Genomic DNA, 27167 nt, shown 5'->3' with positions numbered 1-27167 from the left:
ACACACACACACACACACACACACACACACACACACACACACACACACACACACACACACACACACACACACACACACACACACACACACACACACACGTCTGATAAGAGGAAAGAGTATAGCATACAGAACACTGAAAGGTAATATTTCTGAACATTTCAATTGCTACTCTTGCACACACTTCACCTTTAAGTATGTTCATTTTGTTAATCTTCAGGTTATGTTCAGAATAGCATACTACCAAAACATACTATTTCTGCAGTATGTCAATGTTAATTAAAATGTATAGTGTCTGTCTGTCTGTCTATCTATCTATCTGTCTATCTATCTATCTATCTATCTGTCTGTCTATCTATCTATCTATGTCTGTGTATCTATCTATCTATCTATCTATCTATCTATCTATCTATGTCTGTGTATCTATCTATCTATCTATCTATCTATCTATCTATCTATCTATCTATCTATCTATCTATCTATCCATCCGTCTATCTATCTGTCTGTGTCTATCCATCCATCCATCCATCTATCTATCCATCCATCCATCCATCCATCCGTCCATCCATCCGTCCATCTATCCGTCTGTCTGTCTGTCTGTCTGTCTGTCTGTCTGTCTGTCTGTCTGTCTGTCTGTCTGTCTGTCTATCTATCTATCTATCTATCTATCTATCTATCTATCTATCCATCCATGCATCAATCTATCTATCTATCTATCTATCTATCTGTCTGTCTGTCTGTCTGTCTGTCTGTCTGTCTGTCTGTCTATCTATCTATCTATCTATCTATCTATCTATCTAACTATCTGTCTGTCTGTCTGTCTGTCTGTCTGTCTGTCTGTCTGTCTGTCTGTCTATCTATCTATCTATCCATCCATGCATCAATCTATCCATCCATGCATCAATCTATCAATCTATCTATCTATCTATCTATCTATCTATCTATCTATCTATCTATCTATCTATCTATCTATCTATCTGTCTGTCTGTCTATCTATCTATCTATCTATCTATCTATCTATCTATCTATCTATCTATCTGTCTGTCTGTCTGTCTGTCTGTCTATCTATCTATCTATCTATCTATCTATCTATCTATCCATCCATGCATCAATCTATCTATCTATCTATCTATCTATCTATCTATCTATCTATCTATCTATCTATCTATCTATCTATCCATCCATCCATCAATCCATCCATCCATCCATCCGTCTGTCTGTCTGTCTGTCTGCCAAGGGGCATTTTCCTACAATGTCAATTATAAAAGCCAATTTATACTTAAATATAATTATAATACATATCAAATGTTGTTTGCAAAATCAAATAATTGGCTTTAATACTGCCATTATACTAACAGCCTAAGAAAATGATTAAAACACTATCTAAAAGAATATCCTTACTCTTAGATTTATAAACCAGAAAGTAAACATTTTTCAATGTATCTTTTAATTAGTTTATTTGAAAAGTGTTACTGTATTATTTTTTCGCTGTTTATTTTGCTAAAGCCTCACAAAGATACAACAAAAATACAAACTAGGGGTGTGATGAGATCTCATGGCGATATTAAAACCTGAAGATCAAAAACCATATGATCAATTGCTTTTTATAGTTTATTTGAACCAATTATTGCCTCTTTGTTATTATACATTTATTTTAAAATGCTATTGTTCACTTAGGTCCATTTTTATTAATCCCAAAAAAATAACCGATTAATCGTCAAATTAATCAACTGATTGCTCAATTAACAATAATGACAGCCCTAGATTAGTTAGACCATTTCAAAATGCACATGCATTGTTTTGCGGCTTTCAGTTGAATCTTTCTTAATTTCATAAAAAGTGTTAAATATTGTAGGGTCTCATTCTCGTGAACCCAAAATCACGTATCATCTCGTCTTGTGAGCTAAGTGTATTATCACACCCCTACTAATGCAAACTATTCTTGAAAATATGTGCATTGCTAAATGAAGGTTTTTTTCACTTTAGCAATAATATTGATGGCCGTCTATAGAATTGTGAATTCCTTTTGTGATTTCTATCCAGCCTTTAGCAAGTAAAATGAAATCTTTTGAAACCCCAGCACTAGCCTTGCATTCTGAAAGCATTATTTGTCATATTCCCGCTGATGAACACACCTATATGGCTGGCCTCGGTCATACGACTGCCTCCTTGTTAAGGGAGATGTGTCGGACCCTCTGGACTGCCTTGGGCTGAAACACAAACATACAAACTGTGCTATGAGCTAAAAAAATGAATAATTGTGAGGAGACAGATTGGCTGATGATTACATCTTCTAATTTATTTGAGTTCCACTCACAAAGTGTGTCCTCTGACAGGCAGGCTGATGGTGCGAGACACCAGCTCTCTGGAATAGGCCTCTCTGAGGACCAGGCCGTTCTCATGGATCTCGGATAGAGAGGCCAGGGACTTGGTGATGCTCTTGGAGCTGAGGTCCAGAACAGGGCCCAAATACTCAGCTGACACCGCCTTCATTTGTACAGAGAGCCGAGGCTCAACCTGTAAGAGGATACGCAGTGAATATTTCAACAAAATACTACACTGCCACCTGCTGGTTATTACACACAGAGCAGAACAGAAACTATTTAATACAGTAATATATTTTAGTGCTGTCGAATCGATTAATCGCGATTGATCACATCTAAAATAAAAGTTTTTGTTTATATAATAAATGTGTGTATATATATTTTTATATTTACACATATTATATATATATATATATATGTATATATATATGTGAGTGAGTATGTGTGCCTGTGTGTGTGTATATATATATATATATATATATATATATATATACACACACACACATACACACACGTTTATATAAATATTAGGGCTGTCAATCGGTTAAAAAAAATTAATCTAATTAATTACATACTCTGATTAATTAATCTAAATGAATCGCATACACAATTTTTGCTGTTAAAGTATTTTAAATATTTAAATTCAAATTAATCAATCAATAATCAGCATTAGTGACATTAAAGTTCAAAAACTCTTTTATTATTATTTGCCGTAACACCAAGGTAATTGTGATTGCTAACTAAAGTCCAGTGATCCCCTGTCAGAACGATATATTCCGCTCCCATCAAAAAAAAAATATTTTTTTTCAGTGTCGTACAGATGCTGGATTTTTAACAAAAAGGTGTTTCGCAATGGCGGGTTATTATGTTATGTCTGAAGAGGCAATTTGCAAAACCTCTGCTAACCCTCGGTCTTCTATCACTGAACCTGGTCTGCAGGACATTGTGATCCATTTAGAAAGGAAATTGCTCAGACGGTCACATACAGATTTGCTAAATTTACGTTTCAGTGTTTGCTTCAGTGTGGTTTGAAGATGACGTTGATTTCTAGAGTTGGTATCACGGTAGGCTACCTGCTAGTTCGTACCTCCAATTAACGTTAACTCCTGGATGCTGTGGTACTGTAGTGTTGACAATCTCCGGTGATATGCAAATTCCTTGCAGCAGACATTGCAAACGACTTTATTTTTATCAAGGCTTCCATCAGGCCGGTTTTTATAAGTAAATGTTCCATCAATGATCCAGGCAGCGCGTACTCGTCTCCTCGATTTTACAGTCGAATAGTGGCTAGAACGACTCAGAGTCAAAGGTCAATACGCAATGGATTAATCTGCATTATTTTTTTAACGCATTATTTTTTCTCAGATTAACTAATAGAAATGAACGCGTTATTTTGACAGCCCTAATAAATATATATATATATATATACACTGTATGTATAATGTGTGTGTTTATACAGTGTACACACACACAGACACATATAAAATGTATAAATATAATTATAAATATATATACACATATATTATATTAACAAAACTTGTTAGATGTGATTAATCTAATCACAATACTATTTGATCAATGCTAAGACACTAAGTTTGAGTTGTACCTTCATTTTAAAGTCATCTTGACTTGCAGACAACTTCATTTGGGAGAAGCTGGAGCAGAAAGACGAGCAGTGATGTTCAAATTGAAACCCTGATAGAATATTTCATGATAAAGTGTGTTGATGTGGAAAGTAGTCATACCCGCTCTCTGGCGCCTGACTAAACTCAGACACCTCCTCATCTGTGCTTGCATAGCCATTCTCTGAGGAATATATCAAACCAAAATCACTAACTAACACCATAATTACAAAAATGTGGAATGTATTTTTTTAATTAACCTTTTCTTTCTACATTACTAAAGTATGTCAGCTTGTCAGCTGCACATACAAAAAGGATTATTTCTTGTTTATTTCATGGTCGAAAAATTAAAAGTATTTTACACATTTTATCAAAGGTATAGTAAAAAAGAACAACAAAAATATGGCGTGATTATTCACCTTGCTGGACATTGTGGATTAGAGCATGTAGCTCAGGGATACACTCCGCCTTTTCCCTCAGAGCATCCAGGATCATGTGATTTTGGGAAGAGCCAATCACATCAGTCTGCCGAAGCTGACCCTCCAGCAGGCGAATTTGAGCCTCTTTCTGAGCCACTTGCAAGCCCTATAAACACAAACACACAATCATACACTACCGTTCAAAAGCCTGGGGTCTCTACAAATGTTTCATGTTTTTGAATGAAGTCTCACCATTTACAGCAATATTGTGTAATAACATAATAAATTTGAAATAACCCTTTTCTATCGCAATATATTATTAAATGTAATTTATTCATGTGATCAAAGCTGAATTTTCAGCATCATTACTCCAGTCTTCAGTGTCACATGATCCTTCAGAAATCATTCTAATATGCTGATTTGATAATAATCAGAAATGTTTCTTGAGAAGCAATGTTGAAAACAGTTTTTATTGAAACCATGATACAAAATAAATAAACAAAATCAGGATTCGTTAATGAATTGAGAATTCAAAGAAAAATATATTACTGACCCTAGACTTCTGAACAGTAGTGCATCTATCCGTTCTCTCTTTATGATCTCAATTATTATATCGAATACAATTGTATTATGTATTTATTCTTAATTAATTTCAGATTATTTTATTTAATGCCATGGCAGCATTCAAAGCTATTTTAATTCAATTACAAAAATACAAATATCATTTAAATACAATAAAAACAAATACAAAAACAGCAAGTCATATTATACAAGATTCTTTAAATTAACATATGATAAAAAAAAAATTCAAAACCGTTTCAGGCATAATCTTTCTTTCTTTATTTAAATGAATCATTTAATTATTCGAATCGGTGCATTACCTTAATCTTGTATTACTTAGTCTGGATGACCATAAATCATAACAACAAAGAGGATTTGTCCGCTTGGATTTACCTTGTCAATGGAGGCTTTGAGGAAGTAGTCCAGGAGAGAACGAGCTTCAGCCAGCGAGCAGGAACTGATGACCACCGACGTGTCCACTGAGTCCAGCTCATCCTGAAGCAACGAGTTTACGAATTACAAAACACCCTTATGTAAATATAAGTGCAAATTGTGCGGATCCAATTACATACATGTGGATGTTACGACAATAAGCAAGCAGTCACACGTGAGACGCCCGTTACCTTGGTCTCCTCGATCTGAACGATGGTGGCCTGGCAGTCTGACAGACTGTCGCTGATGTAGTCAATGTTGGCATTGAGAACCTCGATCTCCTCGTTCATCTCCTGAAGCACTCTGTCCTCCTCATCCTCTCTGAAGCCCTCGTTCAGTAACTTCTCTCTCTTGCGTAACAGCGCCTCCTGCTGCATGGACAGCTCCTCGCGTTTCTGAAGACACATTACCACACCGTTTGAGCAAATTCGACCCTTCGCTAAGCCACGTCCGAAAACCGCCACTGGCCAATCGTGTCTTAGCAACCGTAACTAGGCGCGGGAGGTCTGGCAAGCTTTCGAGCGAGGGAAACATGCCGAAGCGTTGTGTGTATGGATTGTGCACTGCAAATCTGATACCCGGTATCCTAAAAGTTTGGACGGGGGAGTGGAATTTTTTTCCTTCCTGAAAATCTAAAAGCCGAGGTGAGAAATGATGTGCGTGGATCAGCAGTGTGTGTGACCCCATTCACAACTACATGTCCACAGGATTAACAAAAACACATATTGCTTGGAAATAATGACCGTTCTTTCTTCATAATGCACATATTTTAAAGTAAAATAAGACAACTAAAGAAAAGACTGAGGCTCACTGACATACTTTAAATATATTTCAGCATTTTGTTCATCGACGGCCTACTAACGTTACCCCTGACTGAGTAACTTTAACCCAATCCGATCGCGGCTCTCCCTGTGTTAGTGTTATTCCACAAGATTTATGGATAAACTCCTTGATTTATAATTATTAGATTATTTTCACATTTCACTTACCCTGCTGTGCACGATCATAGCATAATGCATACAGTCCCTTTTGTCTTGCTCTCTCAGATATTTCACATGTCCGCCAAAAATTACTAATCATCTCACTGGGAATGTCTGACACCGGTACACACACACTGTAATAGACGTGCCAGACGCGAAAGCTTGTCAGGCGTAGCAACAGTAACTAGGGAGGGCGGGGCTTAGCGAAGGGTCAATTCAAAATTACACAACAATCCCATACAGTAAAAAGCACGGGGTTTCAGGAAGATCACTAATACGTTGATGTACAATAGAAGAAAAATAAATGTAACAATCACCTTGATGAGGCGATCCATATCAGCTTCCACATTAGTGATGGTCATTCTCTGCATCACGATATCCATGATCCTCCTCTCCAGAGACTGCCACTTCTGACGGGCTGTCTTTGAGAAACTCGTGCTCGTACCCTTTCGCTGGAACTTTTTTCTGCTACTGAAATCAAATAGACTACAGTTGAAATTGGATTGAAAACACATTTTCACCTAATTATGGAAGCTTCTTTCCGTCACTGAATAAAGAATAAAGAAGATAATTGCGACTTTTTATCTCACAATTATGACTTTTTTTCTCAGAATTGCAAATCATAAAGTCAGAATTGTGCGATATAAACTCGCAATTCTGAGAAAAAAAGTCAAGTCTTTTCCCCCTTAGAAGTGGACTTTATAACTCGCAATTGGGAGTTTATATCTCGCAATTCTGAGAAATGAAGTCAGAATTTTGAGATAAATAGTTTTTCAATTGTCTTTTAAATTGTTTTATTCCGTGGAAGAAACAAGCTTTCCATACCTTGTAGATCTAAGATTAACCATTCATTAAATGATTTATTACATTATCCTTTAAATTAAAAAATGAAACTGAATTCAAAATGCATTTAACTTCCATAATGTGGTTCATTTCTGACTGAAAAACATTGGAAATACTGTAAAAAATATTCTAATAAATGTAGGACAGGATTTGATCCATAATGATTTGTTTGAATTGACATAATTGGTTGACATTATTATTATTATATCATATTATTATTATTATAAAAAGTATTTAAAATGTTGTATTTATTTATACATAAATATGTTAAGTATCAAATGTGACAGTAAAGACATTTATAATGTTACAAAACATTTCTATTTCAAATAAAAGTTGTTTATTTGAAGCAGCATGACTGTATTCGACATTGATAATAATCACAAATGTTTCTTGAGCAGCAAATCATCATATTATACTGATTTCTGAAGGATCATGTGATTCTGAAGACTGGAGTAATGATGCTGAAAATATAGCTTTGCTTAAATGGCACAGAAAACAGCTATTTAAAATTGTAATAATGTTTCACAACAACATTATTGTTTTTACTGTATTTTATTAAAATAATTGCAGCCTTGAGACTTGGGACTCACTGACCTGGGTAGGTTTCCTCCAGTCCCATTTCTCTCGCTCTCTCCCAGATATCCATTCATTTTGGTGTTCCAGTGGCGTATGATGCTGGAAACGGAGCGTGTGGAATCGGGTTCGGAGGATGTCGGTGTGGTGCTGGTGTGCAGCTCTGCTCCTGAGTCCACACTGGTGACTCTGCGGGACACTCGACCGGCCACACGCTCAGACATGGGTTTAGCCTGTCGTCTCAGAGCCGTCACTTCCTGAGTCTTCCTCCGCAACACCATCTCCTGCTGACGCTTCTGGGACTCTAAAGAGCGAATCTGATACTGACGGAGCACGCAGAGCAGAGGAGACACTTTAAATCACCATCATAAACAACTGCTAGAACACACGTTCAGTTGTTAGCCATTCAAACCTCTTGCCGCCGCTGCTCTTTCTTCAGTTGTGCGATTTCTCTGTTCCTCTTCGCATCGATCGCCCTCCTCCTTTGCTGTTCCTCCTTCATCTGCTTCATTAGCGCCACCTATAGGTGGAATGACAAACAAGCACTGAGAGAAGCACTACAGCAGTCTTAAGGGTAAAAAAAGTAGTTTGGGGTTATTTAAAAAGTTATTTTGGATTTTTAAATCAACTGTGCACAAATTTCTCAACTTTTGACAGATATATGTGAAAACAGAGGTGCTCAAATTTTGACTGCACTTATTTCTGGTTCATACTGTTTTCTTATTCGTATAATGCACATTTTACAAAAGTAAAGAAAAATGTAAATCTTTCAAAAGTCTGTCATTAAGATTTTTAAAAAATGTTTTATGAAAGAAGTCTCTTCTGCTCACCAAGGCTGCAGTACTTGATTAAAAACACAGGAAAAATAATATTGTGAAATATTATAATTAAATGATTGTTTTCTATTTGACTATATTTTAAAATGTAACTTATTCCTATGAATTTTTAGCATAATTTATCCAGTGTCTTTCTTTAGTGTCACATGATCCTTCAGAAACCATTCTAATATAATGATTTGCTGCACAACAAACATTCCTTATTATTATCAATGTTGAAAATAGTTTTGCACCATTGTGCAAACCATGGTATATTTTGTTTATGAAGTCTGATATATAGAAGGTTCAAAAGAACAACATTTATTTGAAATAAAAATCTTCGGTAACGTTATAAATGTCTTAACTGTCATTAATTGAATGCATCTATATAAATGCTTATCCCTTTCAGAAAAAATATTCCTAGTGACCCCAAACTTTTGAGCGGTAGTGTAGAGGTATAGCCACTTTTCCAATACTTTTAGTACACAGCATAAGTATGCAATCTGGGACATGGTCAATGTTTAAAGGATCATCAACTTTCATCAAAAAATTCTACACTCGTGGGAAAAGTGGTGCTTTTTTAATTACAGTCTTAAAATAAAAAGCTGGCACTGTCTTCAATTACAGTCCGTTATCTGTACAGTAATTGTTAATCTCCTGATGGCCTCTAGGGGGCGCTGTGCTTCTAAAAATAAAGCTCTCCAGGTCTCACCTTTGCTTTCTTCATCTCGGTCACTTCAGACTGCAGTTTCTTGAGCTCTCTCTCGTAGCGGCTCTGGTTCTTCAGCAGACGCGCGTGCTCTTTGTGAGCGGCCTGCAGTTTCTGCAGATCTCGGTTCATCTCCTTCAGACGCTTCTCGTAGTCAGATTTGATCTTACAGGCTTTCTCTTCAGTGTAGTTCTCCATGGACACTAGAATCACAATGAAAATTGTGGAAATAATGTTTACTGGGATTATTAAAGTACCTTAAAACACCTACTTGTATAACACAAATATTACAACAGTGTTCTTTGAAAATGATTCGTGGAATATTGAGGTTGCATTTGTCTGCCACATACGTCATCAAGGGATGTATCATTTCAGAAAAGAAAAGTATCAATAATAAAATGTTACCGTTAATCCGTGTGAAGCGTAAATGATTGTAATTTCCTTATTACTTTGGAATGTAATTGCTACTTTACTGAAATGAGGCACTAACCGAGTCGTCGTTCCAGTCTCACTTCCTGCCGAATCTACGTAGGTTTGTATTAATTGAAACAGATTTGCATAATTCCAGTCTAAGGTCTTCATCGGCTGCCGTGAACAACGTCTACTTTGACCTTCAAACACTGTAATTGTATGCGAGACTGGAAGAGTTTGGTTCGTGTTGTTCATGTGGAGAAGATGCCGTTTTCTGCTGACAAAGCAAATCCACTTTGATGAGATTGATACGGTAAAACCGACGCCATCGTTACTGTTCGTATCACTGAGTATCAAGAGCTGAGGAAGATCCAGAGCTGAAACTCAGATATGCTAATGGAGATTTGGTTTCTGACAGTCTAGGCCACCTGACCAATCAGAGCAGAGTAGACCTATCACAACAGACTGGGTCATCTGACCAATCAGAGAAGAGAAGACCAATCACAACAGACTGGGTCACCTGACCAATCAGAGCAGAATAGACCAATCACAACAGACTGGGTCATCTGACCAATCAGAGCAGAATAGACCAATCACAACAGACTGGGTCATCTGACCAATCAGAGCAGAATAGACCAATCACAACAGACTGGGTCATCTGACCAATCAGAGAAGAGAAGACCAATCACAACAGACTGGGTCACCTGACCAATCAGAGCAGAATAGACCAATCACAACAGACTGGGTCGGAGGGGTTTAGAGAGACCTTGATCGAACTATTTCAGTCACAGTGAGAAAAGAGCTGATGCTGCAGTGGATATTATAGAAAATGAAAGTTTTTTACTTTGGATGCATGTAAACCTATTGTTGGAGACTAAAGTAGGAAATTTTAAAATAGCATAATAGGGGCTTTAAATATTGCTGTTTTGTCCGGAAATAACAATTATTTTGCAACTTTTTCCCATTTAATTTTAACTTTATTCTCATAAAACACTGCCAAATGACAAATATCACACAAAAATACATTACAAATAAATGAGAAAAGCGAATGTGAATGTGGCAGGCGCTCACTGAGGTTGTGCAGCACGCGGTCTCTCTCCAGCTGTGTGTCTCTGATCTTGTTCTGGAGCAGAATCAGCTTCTCCTCATACTGGCTCTTCAGCGTGAGGAGCCGCCGCTGGCTGTTCTCCAGCTCATCGATGAGCCTCTGCTTGATCTCGATCTCACACGTCAGGTCCGCCAGATCAGCCTGCAAGTCCACTGAGAGAGGAGGAGCCGCAGGTTAAAGGGTTAGTGTGAATGAAAGGGGCTCATAGGACGTTTGTAACAAATGCCTCCCAGAATGCACCTTTCTCCTCCGAGTCAGAGTCAGAATCCACCAGGCTTTCGTCACTGTCAAACTCTTCCTCCTCCCTGGTCTCCTCTTCCTCCTCATCCTCATCACAGCCGCTCTCCTCGCGATCATCCTCCACAAGGGTATACATGCCATCCTGCACACAGTGAAAATAAAATATATACACACACACACACATTACATGTATAAACAAACTTTTTCATATACAGTAATTACTGTATGTCCATCTCTAAATGTTACAGCTCTAGTCTTGTAATATTAAGACTAAATATTTAAAGTAAAAAAGTCACACAGCAGTTTTGTTATATTACAACTTTATTTTTGTAATTTTATGATTTTATGCTTATAAAACACTGCTTTATAACCTTTATTTTTTTAATATTAAGACTTATTATAACTTTATTATTGCAATATTAGGATTGATCAAACAATGCTGTATGACTTTATTCTTATAATATTATGCCTTTATTCCCCCAAAAAATACTGTATATATATATATATATATATATATATATATATATATATATATATATATTCCCTCAAACTATTATAATTTTATTCCTGCAATATTTTTATTCTCAGAAACTTTTTCTTGAATTATTTAAACTTTATATTATTCAACAATATTACGGTTTTATTCTCAGGTGTATGACATTTTTTCCTGCAATATGAATCTTTTTTTTTCCTTTTCTTTTTTACACTTTTACACATTTTACAACTTTATTCCAAGACTAACGTTTTTTAGAAAATTAGAATATAAGTGAAAAATCTTTGAAAATTCTCATTACTTTTTCCTCAAAATATTAAGGCTTTATTCTTGCAAAATTACAGCTTTATTCTCATTAAATGCTGCTGTATGAATTTATTTTCCCTGAAATATCAATTTTAGTCTTGAAGTTTTACTGCTGTACCATTACAATTTCATTCAATTTTGTCTTTATTCTGATAAACACTTCTGTCAAAGATTGCGCCTCTCTCATAACATTACACATTCATTCTCATAAAACATTGCCATGCAACTTCATCCTCACAATATTACACCTTTCTTTATAACCAGCAGATCATTTGAAACACCATGAATAAATCTCCTTCCTCTCACCTCTTCAGGTTCATTATCAGAGTCTCCATCTCCATTTTCTCGTCTCTCTTCATTTCCTCTGCTCAGCCCATTCTCACTCTTTTCTCCATTTTCTTGAGGATGAAGTTTGGCTCTCTTCTTCAAACCCTTTTCTTTCTCAGGACTAAAATAAAAGACCTATCATTAAAAGCTTCAATAGACAAATTGACAAACTGACAGATGAAATGAACAATACAGCATTCATTCACACAATCTCAAACAAAAAATAAAGGATCATGCCATAATTCTGTCAATCTGATGCAAACGTCATTTAATAGTCCAGTAATCGCACCACAGGGACCCATTTATCAGGAGAGATTGATCCTGGCGCTTCTGCTTTTTACCCTGTGCAGGTCAGCTGACACTTCTAGAAGTAATTCTGTAATGTTGGGTTCACAAATTACCCATGGCCCCTCTCCCGTTACACACATTAGAGCCCATCTGAAGAGCGGGACGTTCCTGTAGTCATATTCATTATAACAGACAATTTACTGAGAGATACTTGTATCTATGCCAGCTTGCTGTCCTTAGTTTGAGTCGGTCAGGACACACTGGCACACACACAAACACTGAGATAAATCTAATTCTGGCACATTTTACAGCCTCTTACTGGCTCAGTAACATAAAACGGGAAGAGGTCAAGCATATTAAAGTCTTCCAAATACACAATCAATGTAATAAGACCTCAGCTAATGCTAAGAAAAAAAAGAAAGAAAAGAAATGATAGAATAAAAGAGTGAAATAAAAGAATAAAATAAATAAGAAATCATTAAAACTATCACTGACGCCTCGTGGACATTGTTTTGACACGTACACGCTGCACTGAGCGGGACAATTCAGATACGGATTTAAAACAGACATGAATAATCAACGTATAATTAATATATTAATATTTAAAAAGTAAAGTACATTTTCATGGTTCAGTACGATTTATTGTTTTATGCTTGTTTTCATGCTATTTTATGTGTTATGCTTGTTTTCATTCAGTATTCATTTTAAAATCTATCGGTTGATTGGACCAACCTAGGTAAAACCCACTATCGGTCGACCGCTGATAAAAATAATTAAATAAATACATAACATACACACACGCACACACACACTTGGTTGCTCCTCAGACCTCACCTCTTCCTCCTCTGATTCCTCTCTTTCTTCTTCAGCCTCTCCACATCTAATTTGGCCTGACGAATCACATCTGTCATCTCTGCATCCATGGAAACCGAGGGGGAGGAGCCTAGCGGGTGTGCTGGAGTGGCCGGGTACGAGGAGCGCGCGGACAGGCGAGACAGACTGCGCCTCAGAGACTCGTTCATGGCCTCACTCTCCAGCAGCTTAGACCTGAGAGACAGAGAGTCGAGTCGTCGGTTTTTATTGCTACGATAAGACATCCAAACACAAAAGTGTCAGTTCTATTGTTACCTCAGCTCTTCAATTTCTCGAATGTAGTTCTGGATTAGATTGCCAATCTCCTCATTCGTTTCACCTGCACAAAAAGTGATAGATTTATTTGAAAAAAAGAAGAAATTACAAGAAATAATGATGTTTGTTTGTTTTTTTACACCACGCCAGCTTCTTTGGCTGTTTTCATGGCAAAAAATATGAGTTACTAAAATATAAATAATATAAAATTATTTTAAGGTGAACAATTATGAACAATTTACTGTTATTACTATAGTAAGTACATGTAGTAATGTGTAACTACGTCACCTTAAAATATATGTTACCAAAGATGCATGTTTCTAAAACTAAATTAGAATTAACTTGGTTAAAAACCATTTCAAGGGTATCAATAGAAAACAATTTTCTCAGATGAATGCAAATAATATAAATTTCCAAGAAATAATTAAATATTGAATAGAGGCCTTCAGTGGGCAACTAAACCAGTTACATACAGAGTAACTAATACACTCTGCGATTTTGCCTTTTCTTACTACTAGATTTGGGAAAATACTCAGGAATGGTGCTGACTTATGAATGTGCGCATGGTTTGTCTTAAAGCATATTAAAAACACCACATAAAACATATAATGATTTTCACCACAGGGGAACTTCTCAATAATTTATATAATTCACTAATGTTAAATGTCTAAACAATGCAAGAATAATCTTCAAATAAACAAAAGACATACAATGCAGTTTAATACAGCTAGCACAGAATTGAAGAATTATTTAATATCTCGCTAAATAAACTAAACTATGTTTATTAATAAGGCATTTGCATTACTAGATTCATTTTGGGATTAACGGTGTTGCCATTGAAACACATCATTTTCATAATTTTCGTCTAGTTTTTACAGTAATTACGACATGGCATGAACGCAGCATCAGAGACACCACTGAGACACCAAGACAAAGGGTATTTTAGAAGTGAAAGCAAAAATGTTGGGTAACTTAATGGTAAAATAAAAAAATTAATTAAAATTATTTCAATATTCATGATGTTAAAATTATACCAACAACAAAAATGAATACATAGTAAATAACTACACTTAACTACAGGAATGTCAATGGTGATGCCCTCTCCAACCACTAGGGGCAGGGTTTCTGCAGGGATCTTCAAATTAAATATAATGCTTTTTAACGCCTTTTTTAATGCCATACACGACCCATGACTAACCATATTTAATTTTTTTAGAGCTGTCGATCGATTAAAAAAATTAACTTGATTAATCAAAAATTTTTCTGTGATTAATCACAATTAAAAACACTTAAATTTTTATGGGTTTATATTAGTTTATATATTTTATAATGTAATAATTTCTAGGGCTGGGTAAAAAAAAAATCGATTCATCAATGCATTGCAATTATTTGTTTCTCAATTCAATATCGATTCATTATATCCTATGAATCGATTCAGCCCACCGGCCAGTGGCTCTAGTGAGAGTGTTCAGCGTTGTACAAGAAGCGCTTGACCAAAACCGCAAGATGACAGACAGCAGCTGAACTCCGTTCAAGCCTGCACTACCAAACAGGGACGTCGTTAGGCCTATTTTAGGGGGGCTGAAGCTACCCCAAAATGTTCCTAAGCCCCCCTAAATGATAAGAAGAGGGAGTCTCCAGCATATTTTTTCATTCACTTTAACAATGAAGTTAATGAATGAAACATAAAAAAAAACAGCTTTTGTGCCTTTATCATCTTTTCCGCATCTATACTGACCCAGACAATCATCACAAAAAACTTAATACATGCTAGGCTTGCCGCGATAGACGGTGTTGACGGTGTTACCGGTTTTAAGCGCCATCACCGGTGACATCACTTTCCCACCGTGACACTGCGATGTCTTGACTTTTTTAAAGTATTCGTTTTTGCTAAAATATTTATTTGAATTAATTAAAAATAATAATTATCAATTATTTAGTTCAGAAGAGAGCATACATTATAATTAAAAACTGAACTGCGCAGTGCGTGCCAAGAGCCAGTCATGATCAGCAAGCATCAGGAGTCAAATTCCATTTAGCACGTGTGGAGATTTTATATTCGTCTCTTAGACCCATTTACACCTGGTATTAAAATGAGATCTGTATCCAGATAAGTTATCCGGATAATAAGTGTTCTGATCTTACCGATTCCATTTACACCTGGCCACATAAATGTGTTTTTGCAAAACGGATATAAATCCGACTTCAACTCCCGCGCTATGATTTAATGGATTGCACGCCACCGAAAGCAACAGAGGTGAGCTGCATTTTATTGATCATCATCAGCTCATTTCAAAATCAAAGACAGCAATAAGAAAAAGTGGCAACAGTCCTGGTAAGATAATTTCATTTTTTTACTTGAAGATGATTGTGTGTTAAGCGTCTGTGTCTGTGACTTACTTTCACTTTTATTTGCGATGTTTGCACGTTGGCTTGATGAATAGACGCTCAGCTGCTCATCTGCGGTAATGCGTGTTGCAGTAGCGTCGTCATATCTGACATGAAATAGCCTATATAACACTCTCACACGTTTATTTTTTTTAGCATTTTTGGGAGGAGTAAAATATACATATGTGGTTTCAACAACCAGATTGCGTTTACACCTAGTAAAGATCCGAACACAATGCAGCCAGACTACCTCCAGATGTGGTCAGGCAGATCCGATCACAACGTATTTACACCTTGCATTAACATGCGGTTTTTATTATCTGGATAACTTATCTGGATACAGATCGCATTTTAATACCAGGTGTAAATGGGGTCTTATTTATTTGGTTTTATCTTATTTAAACTTTGTGTAATTTATTTAGGCCTATTTTATTTTCTTATTCGTTAATAAATGTTTTATGGTTCTTATTTGTTTGGGCCCAGTTTGCCGATTTTCACTTTTTTCAGCCTATGCATGGGGTTATTTTTATTCCTTCGTTATGCTAATAAAAGTTCTGTCTATAAATAAAAGTTTTATTATCAGCGAGTTTTTTTTTTTTGTCCATTCAAGCAATTGACGCTGAATTGCCAATTGACGCTTATTTCGAAAGTGAAAGTATAACGCGCACGCATTTAAAAGCTATTTAACTTCCCCGCCCCGCCCCCCACGGTGACACCGCGATTACCGGTGTTGTCACACGTCGATTAACCGGTGGGAAAATTTCCTCACCGCCGCAACCCTAATACATGCTCAATTGTTGTAAATGAGTTTTTATGAATGAACGGCTTGCTCTAACTGTTGCTCTGTTCTTCGTCAACAACACGCTTGCACCTCCTGCTGGTGAGAATCGGTATAGAGAAATTACATTTTGATAAATGGAAACTAAAATTTAAAGCAACAAACTAAATTCCCTGATATTCCATGACTTGGACAAAAAATATATAAAATTCCCTGACTTTCAATGTCTGGAATAGACCTTTTAAAATTCCATGAAATTCCAGAAATTCCATGACCCATGGGAACCATGTTTACAGTTTGTTCTGCTAAATAAACCATGACGGGAAGCATGCTGGGGTCAATTTGTTCTTAAACATTGGTAATGCTGCACACATTATTTAAAAATATACTCAGGTACTTAATTACTTGTGTATTTACTTATTATTGAATCGATATCGAAGCTAATAAATCATTATCGAATCGAAATCGAACCGAATTGTGAAATTCCTGACAATACCCAGCCCTAATAATTTCACAGTTAATATACAAATGAATGTAGAAACAATATAAAGGCCAGTATCACTGATCCTAATACAGCTATTGATGTCTGGATAAAAATGATTTTCCCCCTCTAATTTTAAACATTAATTATAGCCATCCAACATTACAGTGTAATGGAAAGCTATCAATCTGGGGTCTCTCACCGGTCTTGGTGAGCAGCAGGTTGACCCCGTTGGTGAGTAGCTGAGTGACTCGAGTGTTGAGATGGTCGATGGTTTCCTGCATGGCTTTGACCCGCATCCGTAGAGTATCGTTCTCTTTCTGGAGCATCGAGTTCTCCTGAAACAGATCGCTAAAGCCCTCGGATCCATCATCACAGGCCACTCGCTTTCCCTGAAACAAAACCCAAAGAGCAAAAGACTGAGCAACAGAAAGCTAGGCATTGACCTCGTCCCACCCTGGCATCAGACCCCCAATGCGTTCATACTCTGTGTCTCTGTCAGGATGGCTCAACTCTCTCAACGCCATCACTGCCAATCGCTAACTTCTTCCAGCGGCCGCTTATCATCCAGGTCAGGCTGAGGCGCTAAGCTACTGCTACGCTCCATTAACTCCAGCGAGATCCCATGAGCTGAACCATGTTATCATGGCCCACAAACCCAGTGCTCAAGCTTCCTCATCTCCTGGACTTTTACATAAACAGCTCCAACTGGGTGGCAGTGAGAGAAAGAGAAGTAACAAGTCTAGACATGAAAGAGTATCACCCGACTCGCTATCTACTGTAAGTTCTCTATTTGATTTAGTATCAGAGGAAGTGATTGTTTTGCTGCTTGATGAGAGTTTAATGTCACCTCCAATTGTTTCCTCTCTAGTAAAATAAACAAGTAATAAGATATATTGACATTTCAAGTAAACTCTGCCACTCTAAACTGGTTCCTGCTGCCTCCAACATCCTGGCATGTGTTATATGTCTGCTATCCTAATAACTCAAGCGAGTTGGCACTTCTGTCTTACAGATTTGCACAAAAATGACAAATCTTTCATCATTCTAAGCCCATATGATATCCTCTCAGAAGCAAGAGTGAGAGTTGTGCAATTTTACATGAATTGTATTGGTATGTTTTGTTGGTAAACGGTTCACCCCTAGGGGTGCCAGTAGCTTCATAGAAAAAGGTACATAGTGGCATTTTACCTACAAACATCTTCCAGTAAAATCGTATGAATTCGTACGATTTGTAGGTAAACCCTCACCATGAAGGTCCACCCCTAAACCAAACCTTGGTCTGAGTAGGTCTTACAAAAATGTATGAAAGTTATTATTTGAATTCATGCAAATTCCCAACCAATTCAAGATGACATTTTACCAACAAATTATAAAAATTCATAGACATATTATTTGTAGGTAAAACGCCACTATTAAGGATCTTAAGCCTAACCCTAAAGAGGTGTGCGAGTAGAAAAAAAAGCGTGAGCGATTCATCAGTGGAGCGTTCGCTTTGGACGCGAGCGACTGAGTGGAGCGCACACGCATAGAGCGGAATATTGAGCTGAGCGTCACACCGCTTCACTCACATGCTCTGGTATGGACTACTTCTATGTACTTTATTTCATAATTTTAGGAGCTTTACAGAACCATTGCCAAGTCACTCTCATTGTTTTGACGTGAACAGAACATGCTAAAAAAACACATTTTTTTCCACAGAAGAACATTTTATGTTACGGGGGCGAATAAATGACAGAATTTTCATAATGGGGTGAATTCTCCATTTGAGGGCTTTTGTGTGTGTGTGTGTGTGTGTGTGTGTGTGTGTGTCTCTTCCCAGAATCCTCCTCACCGCTTTGTACTCCACTAGCTCCATCTGAAGGCGTGCGATCTCTGCTCGTAAGGCGCTGATCTGCTGACTGGTTTTATCCTGGTTCACGATCACTTTGTTCTTGATGTTGCGAGCCCGGTTGGCGTACTTCAGTGTGTTTAGCGTCTCCATGAAGTCCCGGTCAGAGGGGCTCACGCAGGCAATCATCACAGTCTGACTAAATGGACAGATACACAGCAGAGGAGAAAGCAAGAAGACAGGAATTCATAAGGGTCTATGAGATCTTACACAGACAAACACACACACAAGACAGAAAGATAAAACACACAAACAGATGGCAGATAAACACAAACACTCTTCATGGATGTGGCTGAGACTGAGCGCCACTGTCTGAAGTCTCTCATGTTTAATTCAATCAACTCCCCCTCTGAACCCACATCATAAGAATATATGGGCAGCCAGTGGAGTCCAGTGTGGGCTGAGTGACCCAACACTGCGCTTCACACACACACTGATGCAGTGCACTGTGAGCATCCATTAACCTTCAAGACACAATGACTGCACTGTGCACAGCAATGTTTACAAGTGCACAAACCATCTGAGGCTGGTAAACTAAGAGTGTATAACCAGCTGTTTCTACAACTTGACGCTTTCAAGATAAAGTCAAATATAGTGAATGGAAATAACTAGGGCTGTTATTTTAATGTTAAATTACTTAAAAATACATTTCACAAATTTTTTTAATTGTAAAATATAATATTTACAAATGATCACAGTCATGCCCCAACACTTATGTAAATTCTGTAGTAATTACGGTTGTCAATTTAATGTTAATTTACAGAGATTAATTATTTGAAAATGCATAGTAATTTTGTATATATAAAATACAATCATCCAAATTAATCATGCCCTCTAAATTATATGTAAATTCTGAAGTAAATGGGGCTTAAAATGCCCCACATCATCACACACCCTTCATCATACCTAGAGATCAGCATGGGGCACTTTCCATAAGATCCTCTCTCAATGCAAATCAAACCAGCTATTAGCCTAACAGAAATAAAACCAAGCCAATCTCCAGATATGGTGAAGGGAATGTGATGACGTGGGATATTTTAATTCCAAAGGCCAAGAGAACTTTATCAGGATGCATATTATCCTGGATCCATGAAATAACTGGCCTTTAAAAATAAAAATCTGCCTGTCTCGATGGGAATATAACATAGGGGTGTCCTGACTTACGCAACCTTTACTTTAAGGAAGAACATTTATTTATTTACGACACATTATTCATTCACAAAGAAAATTGGTGTTCTTAAAGGTTGGATTTTTCCTCAATTTTTAAATTAAGGCATTAAGATCAATTTCCAAAAGATGATTTTTTATTCCTCTTTTTAGTCAACTTTAGCATGGGTGTGTTCACTTATACTATATATATATATATATATATACATACACATACACACACATACATACATATATATACATACACATACATACATACATACATATAAATACATACATACACATACATACATACATATACACACACTAAACTAAATATATAATGAAATTAATCATGCCCACTAACAAGATAAATTCTGTAGTAAGTAATTTTCCTAAAAATAATAAATAAGGGATAAACCTAACATCATAAAAATAGTCTGTTGCCATGTCTGTAGGGACTAACACATTATGAGACTGAACAATGTCTTATTTCACATACAACAACAACAAAAACTGTCATGTGAGAAGGTGTGGTAATAATTAAATTATCATAGGAGGTCCTCATGGTAACAAAACTAACAAAGCTGAATTCCTGAATAACTCCATAACTTCATAAAAAAAGACTATATTATGTCTTAGAATCTAAAAAATGTAAAGAATTATGGGTAGGGTTAATCTACAGTGATTATAATTAGCTTAATTTAAGAGCAATGGTTACCTAGTATGATACAAAAACACACGTGTCTCCACAGAGCTCTGTTCTAGAGCCTATTCTGATACTCAGAAACAGTGAGCGCAATGAAACTGGCTTTTAAAAGTTGAACTTAACCTAAACGATTATAAAGATGTGTATATGGGTCAGAGCCGGTGAGAGATTGCACCGGGACTGGAAGTTATGTGCACGTAAAATGAAGTATACTTGTGGCTTTATGATGTTTACGTGTGTATAGATGTGTATCAGACATTACCTGTTTCCTCCCAGCGAGTCCTGCAGCAGGCGTGTGAGTTTGGAGTCTCTATAAGGCACATGACCTGACTTCTTACTCTGATCTCCCAATGCACTGATCACATTACCCAGGGCCAGCTGCCAAACACACACAAACACACAGAGAGAGAGAGAGAGAGAGAGAGAAAGAAAGAGAGAGAGAGAGAGAGAGAGAGAGAGAGAGAGAGAGAGAGAGAGAGAGAGAGAGAGAGAGAGAGACGGTCACGCTCCATCGTATGCTGCTATCTAAGATTAAAAGCTTTTAAATGGGCTCTCTTACAAATGAGTATCTAGGCTCTAAAAACAATAGAGCTCTATTCGGCTCAGAACAATGGCACTTATTGGCTTTCCTCCAGGCTTTAGCTCTTCTTCACAATGTAATTACCTTTAGTTCCCTTCATCTACTCTGACAGCTACTCAAACCCAGCAGTAATGAATCGAGGAGGAGGCACAACTAATGCGACACGAATATCACACCATACTTAACATGGAAAAACATGACTCAGCTAAAAGGACCTTCACAATTATGATAATGAAGTGTAGGTATTTTGAAAATCCCTGACAAAGCCAGTTTTTGTGGTGTCGAGGTGTTTGCTTAGTGCTCAACTGAGAACTTTCTTGAGTATTTTTCCAGTCATAGGTTAAAGAGATTGGTCACTTAAAAATAATTCAGTCATAATCTACTCACTCTCATGTAGCTTAAAAAAATATAAACTGAAAGTTGTGCACACATCTACTTGTTTACTAATAATTATATTATATAAATAATAATATAATATTAATAATAATATGAATATTATATAATTATACTAATAACGCTCGATGTCACGGGTGTCACGGGTGCCGGTGGGAGTATCGCACCACTGTTTAACAAAGCGACCGATAAAATTTGAACTATCCTCCTTCACACAGTCGAGTGGGGCGGTACTTTCGCCGGCGCCCGTGACATCGAGCGTGACCTTTCAACATGATGACGTAGTTCCCGGCGCGTTGCAGATCAGCTCAATCTGAACAATTGTAGTTAAATAGTTTATATATATATTTATTTATTTATTTTTGAAAATGATGCATTGTTTCGCTAGATAAGCCCCTCCTCCTCAGCTGATCGTGCACAGTCCGTTGAATCACTTCAAAGATCTTTGAAACTGCATTGATTTGGACTTCAAAACGCTGGTTGCCATTGAAGTCCATTACTCGAAGAAAAATCCAGAAATGTTTTCCTCAAAAAACTTATTTTCTCTTCCACTGAGGAATGAAAGACATGGATATCTTGGATGGCATTGGGGTGAGTAAATTATTAGGGAATTTTCATTTTGAGGTGAACTAATCTTTTAAAGAACACAGACGCAGCCGGATCATTTCCATAATGACCAACACAATCTACCAAGAGCAGCGCACATTAGCGTCTGGTTTAAAACATGCTTTTTGGGGGCGTTAAATAAAGGCACAAATACCAGTAAATTAATGAGCGCAAACCTTAGTAAATCACACTGCATGATTCATTTAAATATTCTCCTCCCATAAATATTGCATCTGAAAGGCATATGCAATAAGATCAGCCGCATCAATAACCCTGTCCACACTTTTCAGCGCTGATTTTTCACTGCGTGACTTTAGTAAATCCCGACAGTAGTTTTTAACATCAAAATAGGGTTTGCGCTGGTAAGACAGTAAATCTGTCCGTGTGTCTCTTGTAGGGCAAATGATTGCTTTTTGTCAAGAACAGACTGAACTTTAATTTAGCACTTACTAAAAATCTTGCATTCTGCCCTTGAAAGACTGAAAAACAGCAGACGGGACATTCTGCTAGCTAACTCTTCTGGGATTTCACAAATAATAACATCACTGTTTTTAGCACCCTCGGATTACAGAATCTCATTTTTAGATGACCTGTCCCTATTTGAGTTGGGACTGGAAGAGTCTGCGTACCAGGCCACAGTTGATCGAGATGCCCTCTCTCGCTCTCTCTCCCGTGGCTCCTGTGCGTTTGAGACGCTCGGATCCCGCCAGGTCCACAAAGTGAAACTTGGCTGTGAGCGTCTCGTACTCGGGCTGAGAGATAGAGCTGTCAGATACACCGTTCATCTCTCCGTTCACCTGAGAGAGGGAACAGCACAGAAAGCTTCAAGCAACTAACCCAAGCATCTTCTTAACTAACAATTGCAATCTTCAACGTTTCTGCATTTTCGGTTTGCACGGACATGTTCAGTGTTGACGTTTCTAATGCCAGTGGTTTTATATAATTACTTTGCTTTGTACCGCAGCAGTCTGATTTGTAATACTTTAAAACTCGCGACCTGCTTAAACTTGCTAACGGCTTTGTAACCCAGTAGTTTAAGCTTCCAGGTCTCGTCATGATGTATGCAGCTTCAGGTAATATTCACATGTGTTGTTTGTGTGTGTTGAAGTCTCAGTACCAGCTGTGGCTGTGGACACACTCTCATCTGGCACAGGTGGATGGTGAAGATGGCATGAGAGCGGGAGCTCTGGGCGTTCATCTGTGTGCTGGCGGTGGTTCGGGACAGAGCGCCCAGCTTCAGACACTGCAGGAGCTGAGGAGAACACACAGCAGGAGTGAGACACACACATCTACGCTGCACCTTTATTCTACTCACCAAAGCTTTTTATGGTCTAGCTCAAACATGACGCAAACAATAAAACAACATTTGCATAGGATTTAACTTCTGTGATGCGTCACGTTTCTGAGTGAAAGCAAATATTCAATGGGAAATATTGTAGTGTGATGCGGTCACAGCAGTTATCACAATAATGCAGTGTTTCCAGCAACAAACTACTACTTCCAATGTGTTTTTAACACTGTACTACACAAAAACAAGCATTGAGGTTATAATATTATTTTTGTATTATTGCAGAAATCCTAGGTGTCATCTATATTGAAAAATCAAACAATATTCAATAAATACTTCTACAACTACAATTAATAATAATAATAATAATAATATTTAACATTAAATTACTATTAATTTTAGTATTAGTATTATTATATTGTATATTATATATTATTTATGTTGTTTATTACTAACAACAGCATTTAATATATACATACACTACAACTATTATAAATACAATAACGATAATATTTAATATTATATAATTTGCTATATTATTATTATTATAGTGGTAGTAGTAGTCTTCTATAATAACTGTTGTTAACATTTAATACATAATATCACTACTATTAATAATAATTTAACATATTAGTATATTTAACATATTACTATTAGTATCATATATTAAATATTTTTGTTTATTTTAAATATATATTAAATATATACTACTACTAATAATAATAAATGATAATAATATTTTATATGATATTATTTGTTGTATTACATAAACACTTATTATTATTATTATTAATAATACTTGTTTAAATAAGATGCTTGGGGGGGTAATATTTGTACATCGCTTTTTCCAGTGATATACAAAGTAATATTATAATATATTTATTTCAAGAATACATTTTTACAATAATACATAATTACAAAATTATAATATTTATTAAATGCTTTAGTTCATTACTGTGTTTTCAACGAAATTATATTAAAATGATGGTGCTTTCTATTCTGATTGTTGGTTTACATGTAGTTAGCTTGAATTGTAGCAAAACTAGCTGTCGTTTTAAAATATATATATATGGAATAAAATTATTTTTCTCGGTTTACAGAGTGGCAAAATGTAAACGATAATTTATTTTTTTAGAATGCCATGCACTGATGAACCATGCAAAATAATACCAAGAATATTTTCAAAAACTGCATTCTGTAGTAATTATGATTGTCAATTTTTTGACAACCGTATTTTCAAGTCAATTTCTTTCAAATTTGTTTAATTTGATGTTGATTTCAAACGACTCGGCAGATAACCCAGATATCTGACCTCCTCCTCTGAGCTGACCAGGCGTGAGGTCACTCCTGTGGTGTAGATCCCTCCGCTGCCATCCTCGTGGATCTTAATGTTGGACTTTCTGTTTCGAGCCTCGGGATCTCGTGCGCTGTCAAACAGGTCCAGGATCTCCTCGTTATAAAGCTGCAGGGCAAACACACACACACTGTGACCTTCAGAGGGCAAAGGTCAAAAGGCCAGAGCCCCTGCATGTTTGACCTCGGGAAGCCCCGAGACCACACAAGCTGATGGACAAGGAAATGATAAATAATGATGACGTAAATCACATAACACAACAGCAAGACTGCAACTGGAGACAGAATGAAAAAAGAGAAACAAGCGAACAAAGCTTTTCATAGCATCCTTTACTCGGGGAAGTGACACACAGGGACTTGATAAAATCAATTCAGGGTTCAAAACAATAAATCAAACAGCTAACATAGAAAAATAACGTACAAAGTGCAAAAAGGAGTTCTGGAAAGGACGAGACTAATGAAATAAGGGATCTTAATGCCCTATTAAAGACGCCCCGAGGGACGCCGTCCGTTCACAGCCGCGGGACGCGAGACGAATCGGTGAGCCGCGTTTGTGCTGAACACACTAGCCGGTGCCAGACAGCAAGCGGCCCGGGTCGTTAAAACACCCTGTTACAGGTTTAAACTCATTACCTAAGCCAGACTTTACACGAGAAGGGGTAATCGGTTTACAGCTACACTGCTGTCTGTGTGCCTCCTCCTCGCCTGATGTCTCGATAATGACCCAGATCCAAGAAATGTGGACATGCGAGGGGGTTTACTCCATGTCATCAAGATGTCAATCGCATTCGTTACGAGATGATGAGGCCCAGATAAATTGAGTCAAGACACTGGGACTCCAGCCATCTTCCAACATACCCAATACACACTGTACAAAATGATTAATGACGATAGATAAAAGCAGTATGATTTACAGGAAAATACTATTTGAGTCATTCTACTTTAAGGTGAAGATTTTTTTTTGTCAAAATACATTCTCTGAACCCAGTTTAATGTTTATTGACTGCTATTAGTATGCCATTGACGCGTTTATCTCTAAACATTGAGTCTCCCAGGCACCATCTAAACATCGAGAGCAGTTCGCTCAGATCTGTCAGTCTCTTTACAGCTCAACCAATAGTGAGAGTTTAGCCGGTGTGGGACTGACGCGTTACATGGGGAAAGACAATCAGCTTCGGTTACAGAAGTGCAAGCCAAAATTCACTGCATTTAGACCTTCAAAGATTACGTCAAATGTACCAGTTTATAATGTTGATTTGTGTCCAGTTAGACAGACTCGACTAGCTGTAGCACATCATATCATAAACCCATCCATTTGCATTTTTTGACAAGTGAGACGCTTGCGTTCCCTCTAGACAGTGTTATTAGCCTATTCGATTGCTTACTCATTACACATAGAAACACAGCTAAAAGTATTGCTAATATGTTGGACCTTTTATTGAAAGTAGTCTAAATTAACCTGTCGAGACATGCCTTCACAAGCACACGTAAGAGATGTGTTTGTGAGGTTTGAGTTGGGGAGGCATGTGACGCACAAAATAGGCATTTGCAAGTTTGTTTGAAAATATGCTGTATTTTTCTAATTCCTTTAGGTGCCACTGCAGAAACTACACACTTCACTTTTAAACAAGTTACACATCAAATTAAACGTGGACTTGTTTTTGAGTGAAAATTGTAAGAAATCCTACACCATTTTTTTTTCAGTGTAATTCAACCACAATCATAATAATTACCATCATAAGGAGACCTAAATGGCAGCAAAACTTCAGTATTATAGGACAACTCCGGCTAAAAATGAACCTAGGGGTAAATAACACATGGGTACCGAGTCGACCGTTCTCTGGGATGCGTTTTCATGATAATCGAATGTACCCAGTTTTAGCTTTAGTTTTAGTTTGACCACAGATTAGCTTATAACGCTAGTGTATGGGGCATCGAATAAGTAAAAATAAAAATAAAAGCATTATAAAAGCAAGTT

The 27167-nt window shown here is 37.0% G+C and overlaps 2 protein-coding genes across 9 annotated transcripts in view; both read right to left on the bottom strand.

Moving 5' to 3' along the window:
• The window catches only part of srpk1b (SRSF protein kinase 1b), a 272032-nt gene that overhangs the window by 117675 nt on the left and 127190 nt on the right, over positions 1 to 27167 (bottom strand). The gene's annotated exons all lie outside the window — the stretch shown is intronic.
• kif21b (kinesin family member 21B) overlaps positions 1 to 27167 on the bottom strand; it is a 95208-nt gene that overhangs the window by 26478 nt on the left and 41563 nt on the right. For 6 of the 8 annotated variants that reach the window (XM_077204372.1, XM_077204378.1, XM_077204375.1 and 3 more), the window contains exons 4-25: positions 25149 to 25298; positions 23666 to 23800; positions 23178 to 23345; positions 21232 to 21347; positions 19058 to 19253; positions 17426 to 17615; positions 13577 to 13640; positions 13283 to 13495; positions 12140 to 12281; positions 11035 to 11176; positions 10758 to 10946; positions 9279 to 9478; positions 8164 to 8271; positions 7773 to 8074; positions 6653 to 6806; positions 5547 to 5750; positions 5317 to 5418; positions 4363 to 4528; positions 4067 to 4127; positions 3928 to 3976; positions 2315 to 2514; positions 2133 to 2207 (exon numbers count right to left, since the gene is read on the bottom strand). In XM_077204372.1, coding sequence (XP_077060487.1) covers positions 2133 to 2207; positions 2315 to 2514; positions 3928 to 3976; positions 4067 to 4127; positions 4363 to 4528; positions 5317 to 5418; positions 5547 to 5750; positions 6653 to 6806; positions 7773 to 8074; positions 8164 to 8271; positions 9279 to 9478; positions 10758 to 10946; positions 11035 to 11176; positions 12140 to 12281; positions 13283 to 13495; positions 13577 to 13640; positions 17426 to 17615; positions 19058 to 19253; positions 21232 to 21347; positions 23178 to 23345; positions 23666 to 23800; positions 25149 to 25298 — 3326 coding nt within the window. The remainder of the gene's footprint in view (positions 1 to 2132; positions 2208 to 2314; positions 2515 to 3927; positions 3977 to 4066; positions 4128 to 4362; positions 4529 to 5316; positions 5419 to 5546; positions 5751 to 6652; positions 6807 to 7772; positions 8075 to 8163; positions 8272 to 9278; positions 9479 to 10757; positions 10947 to 11034; positions 11177 to 12139; positions 12282 to 13282; positions 13496 to 13576; positions 13641 to 17425; positions 17616 to 19057; positions 19254 to 21231; positions 21348 to 23177; positions 23346 to 23665; positions 23801 to 25148; positions 25299 to 27167) is intronic. The other 2 variants (XM_077204373.1, XM_077204376.1) reach the window with 1 other exon arrangement.

This window comes from Siphateles boraxobius, unplaced genomic scaffold, assembly GCF_051911475.1.
Source record: "Siphateles boraxobius isolate OS27281-9 unplaced genomic scaffold, OSU_SipBor_1 5, whole genome shotgun sequence".
Classification (NCBI taxonomy): domain Eukaryota; kingdom Metazoa; phylum Chordata; class Actinopteri; order Cypriniformes; family Leuciscidae; genus Siphateles; species Siphateles boraxobius.
The sequence above is the reverse complement of the archived record's forward strand: the minus strand, read 5'-3'. Positions and strand labels throughout refer to the sequence as shown.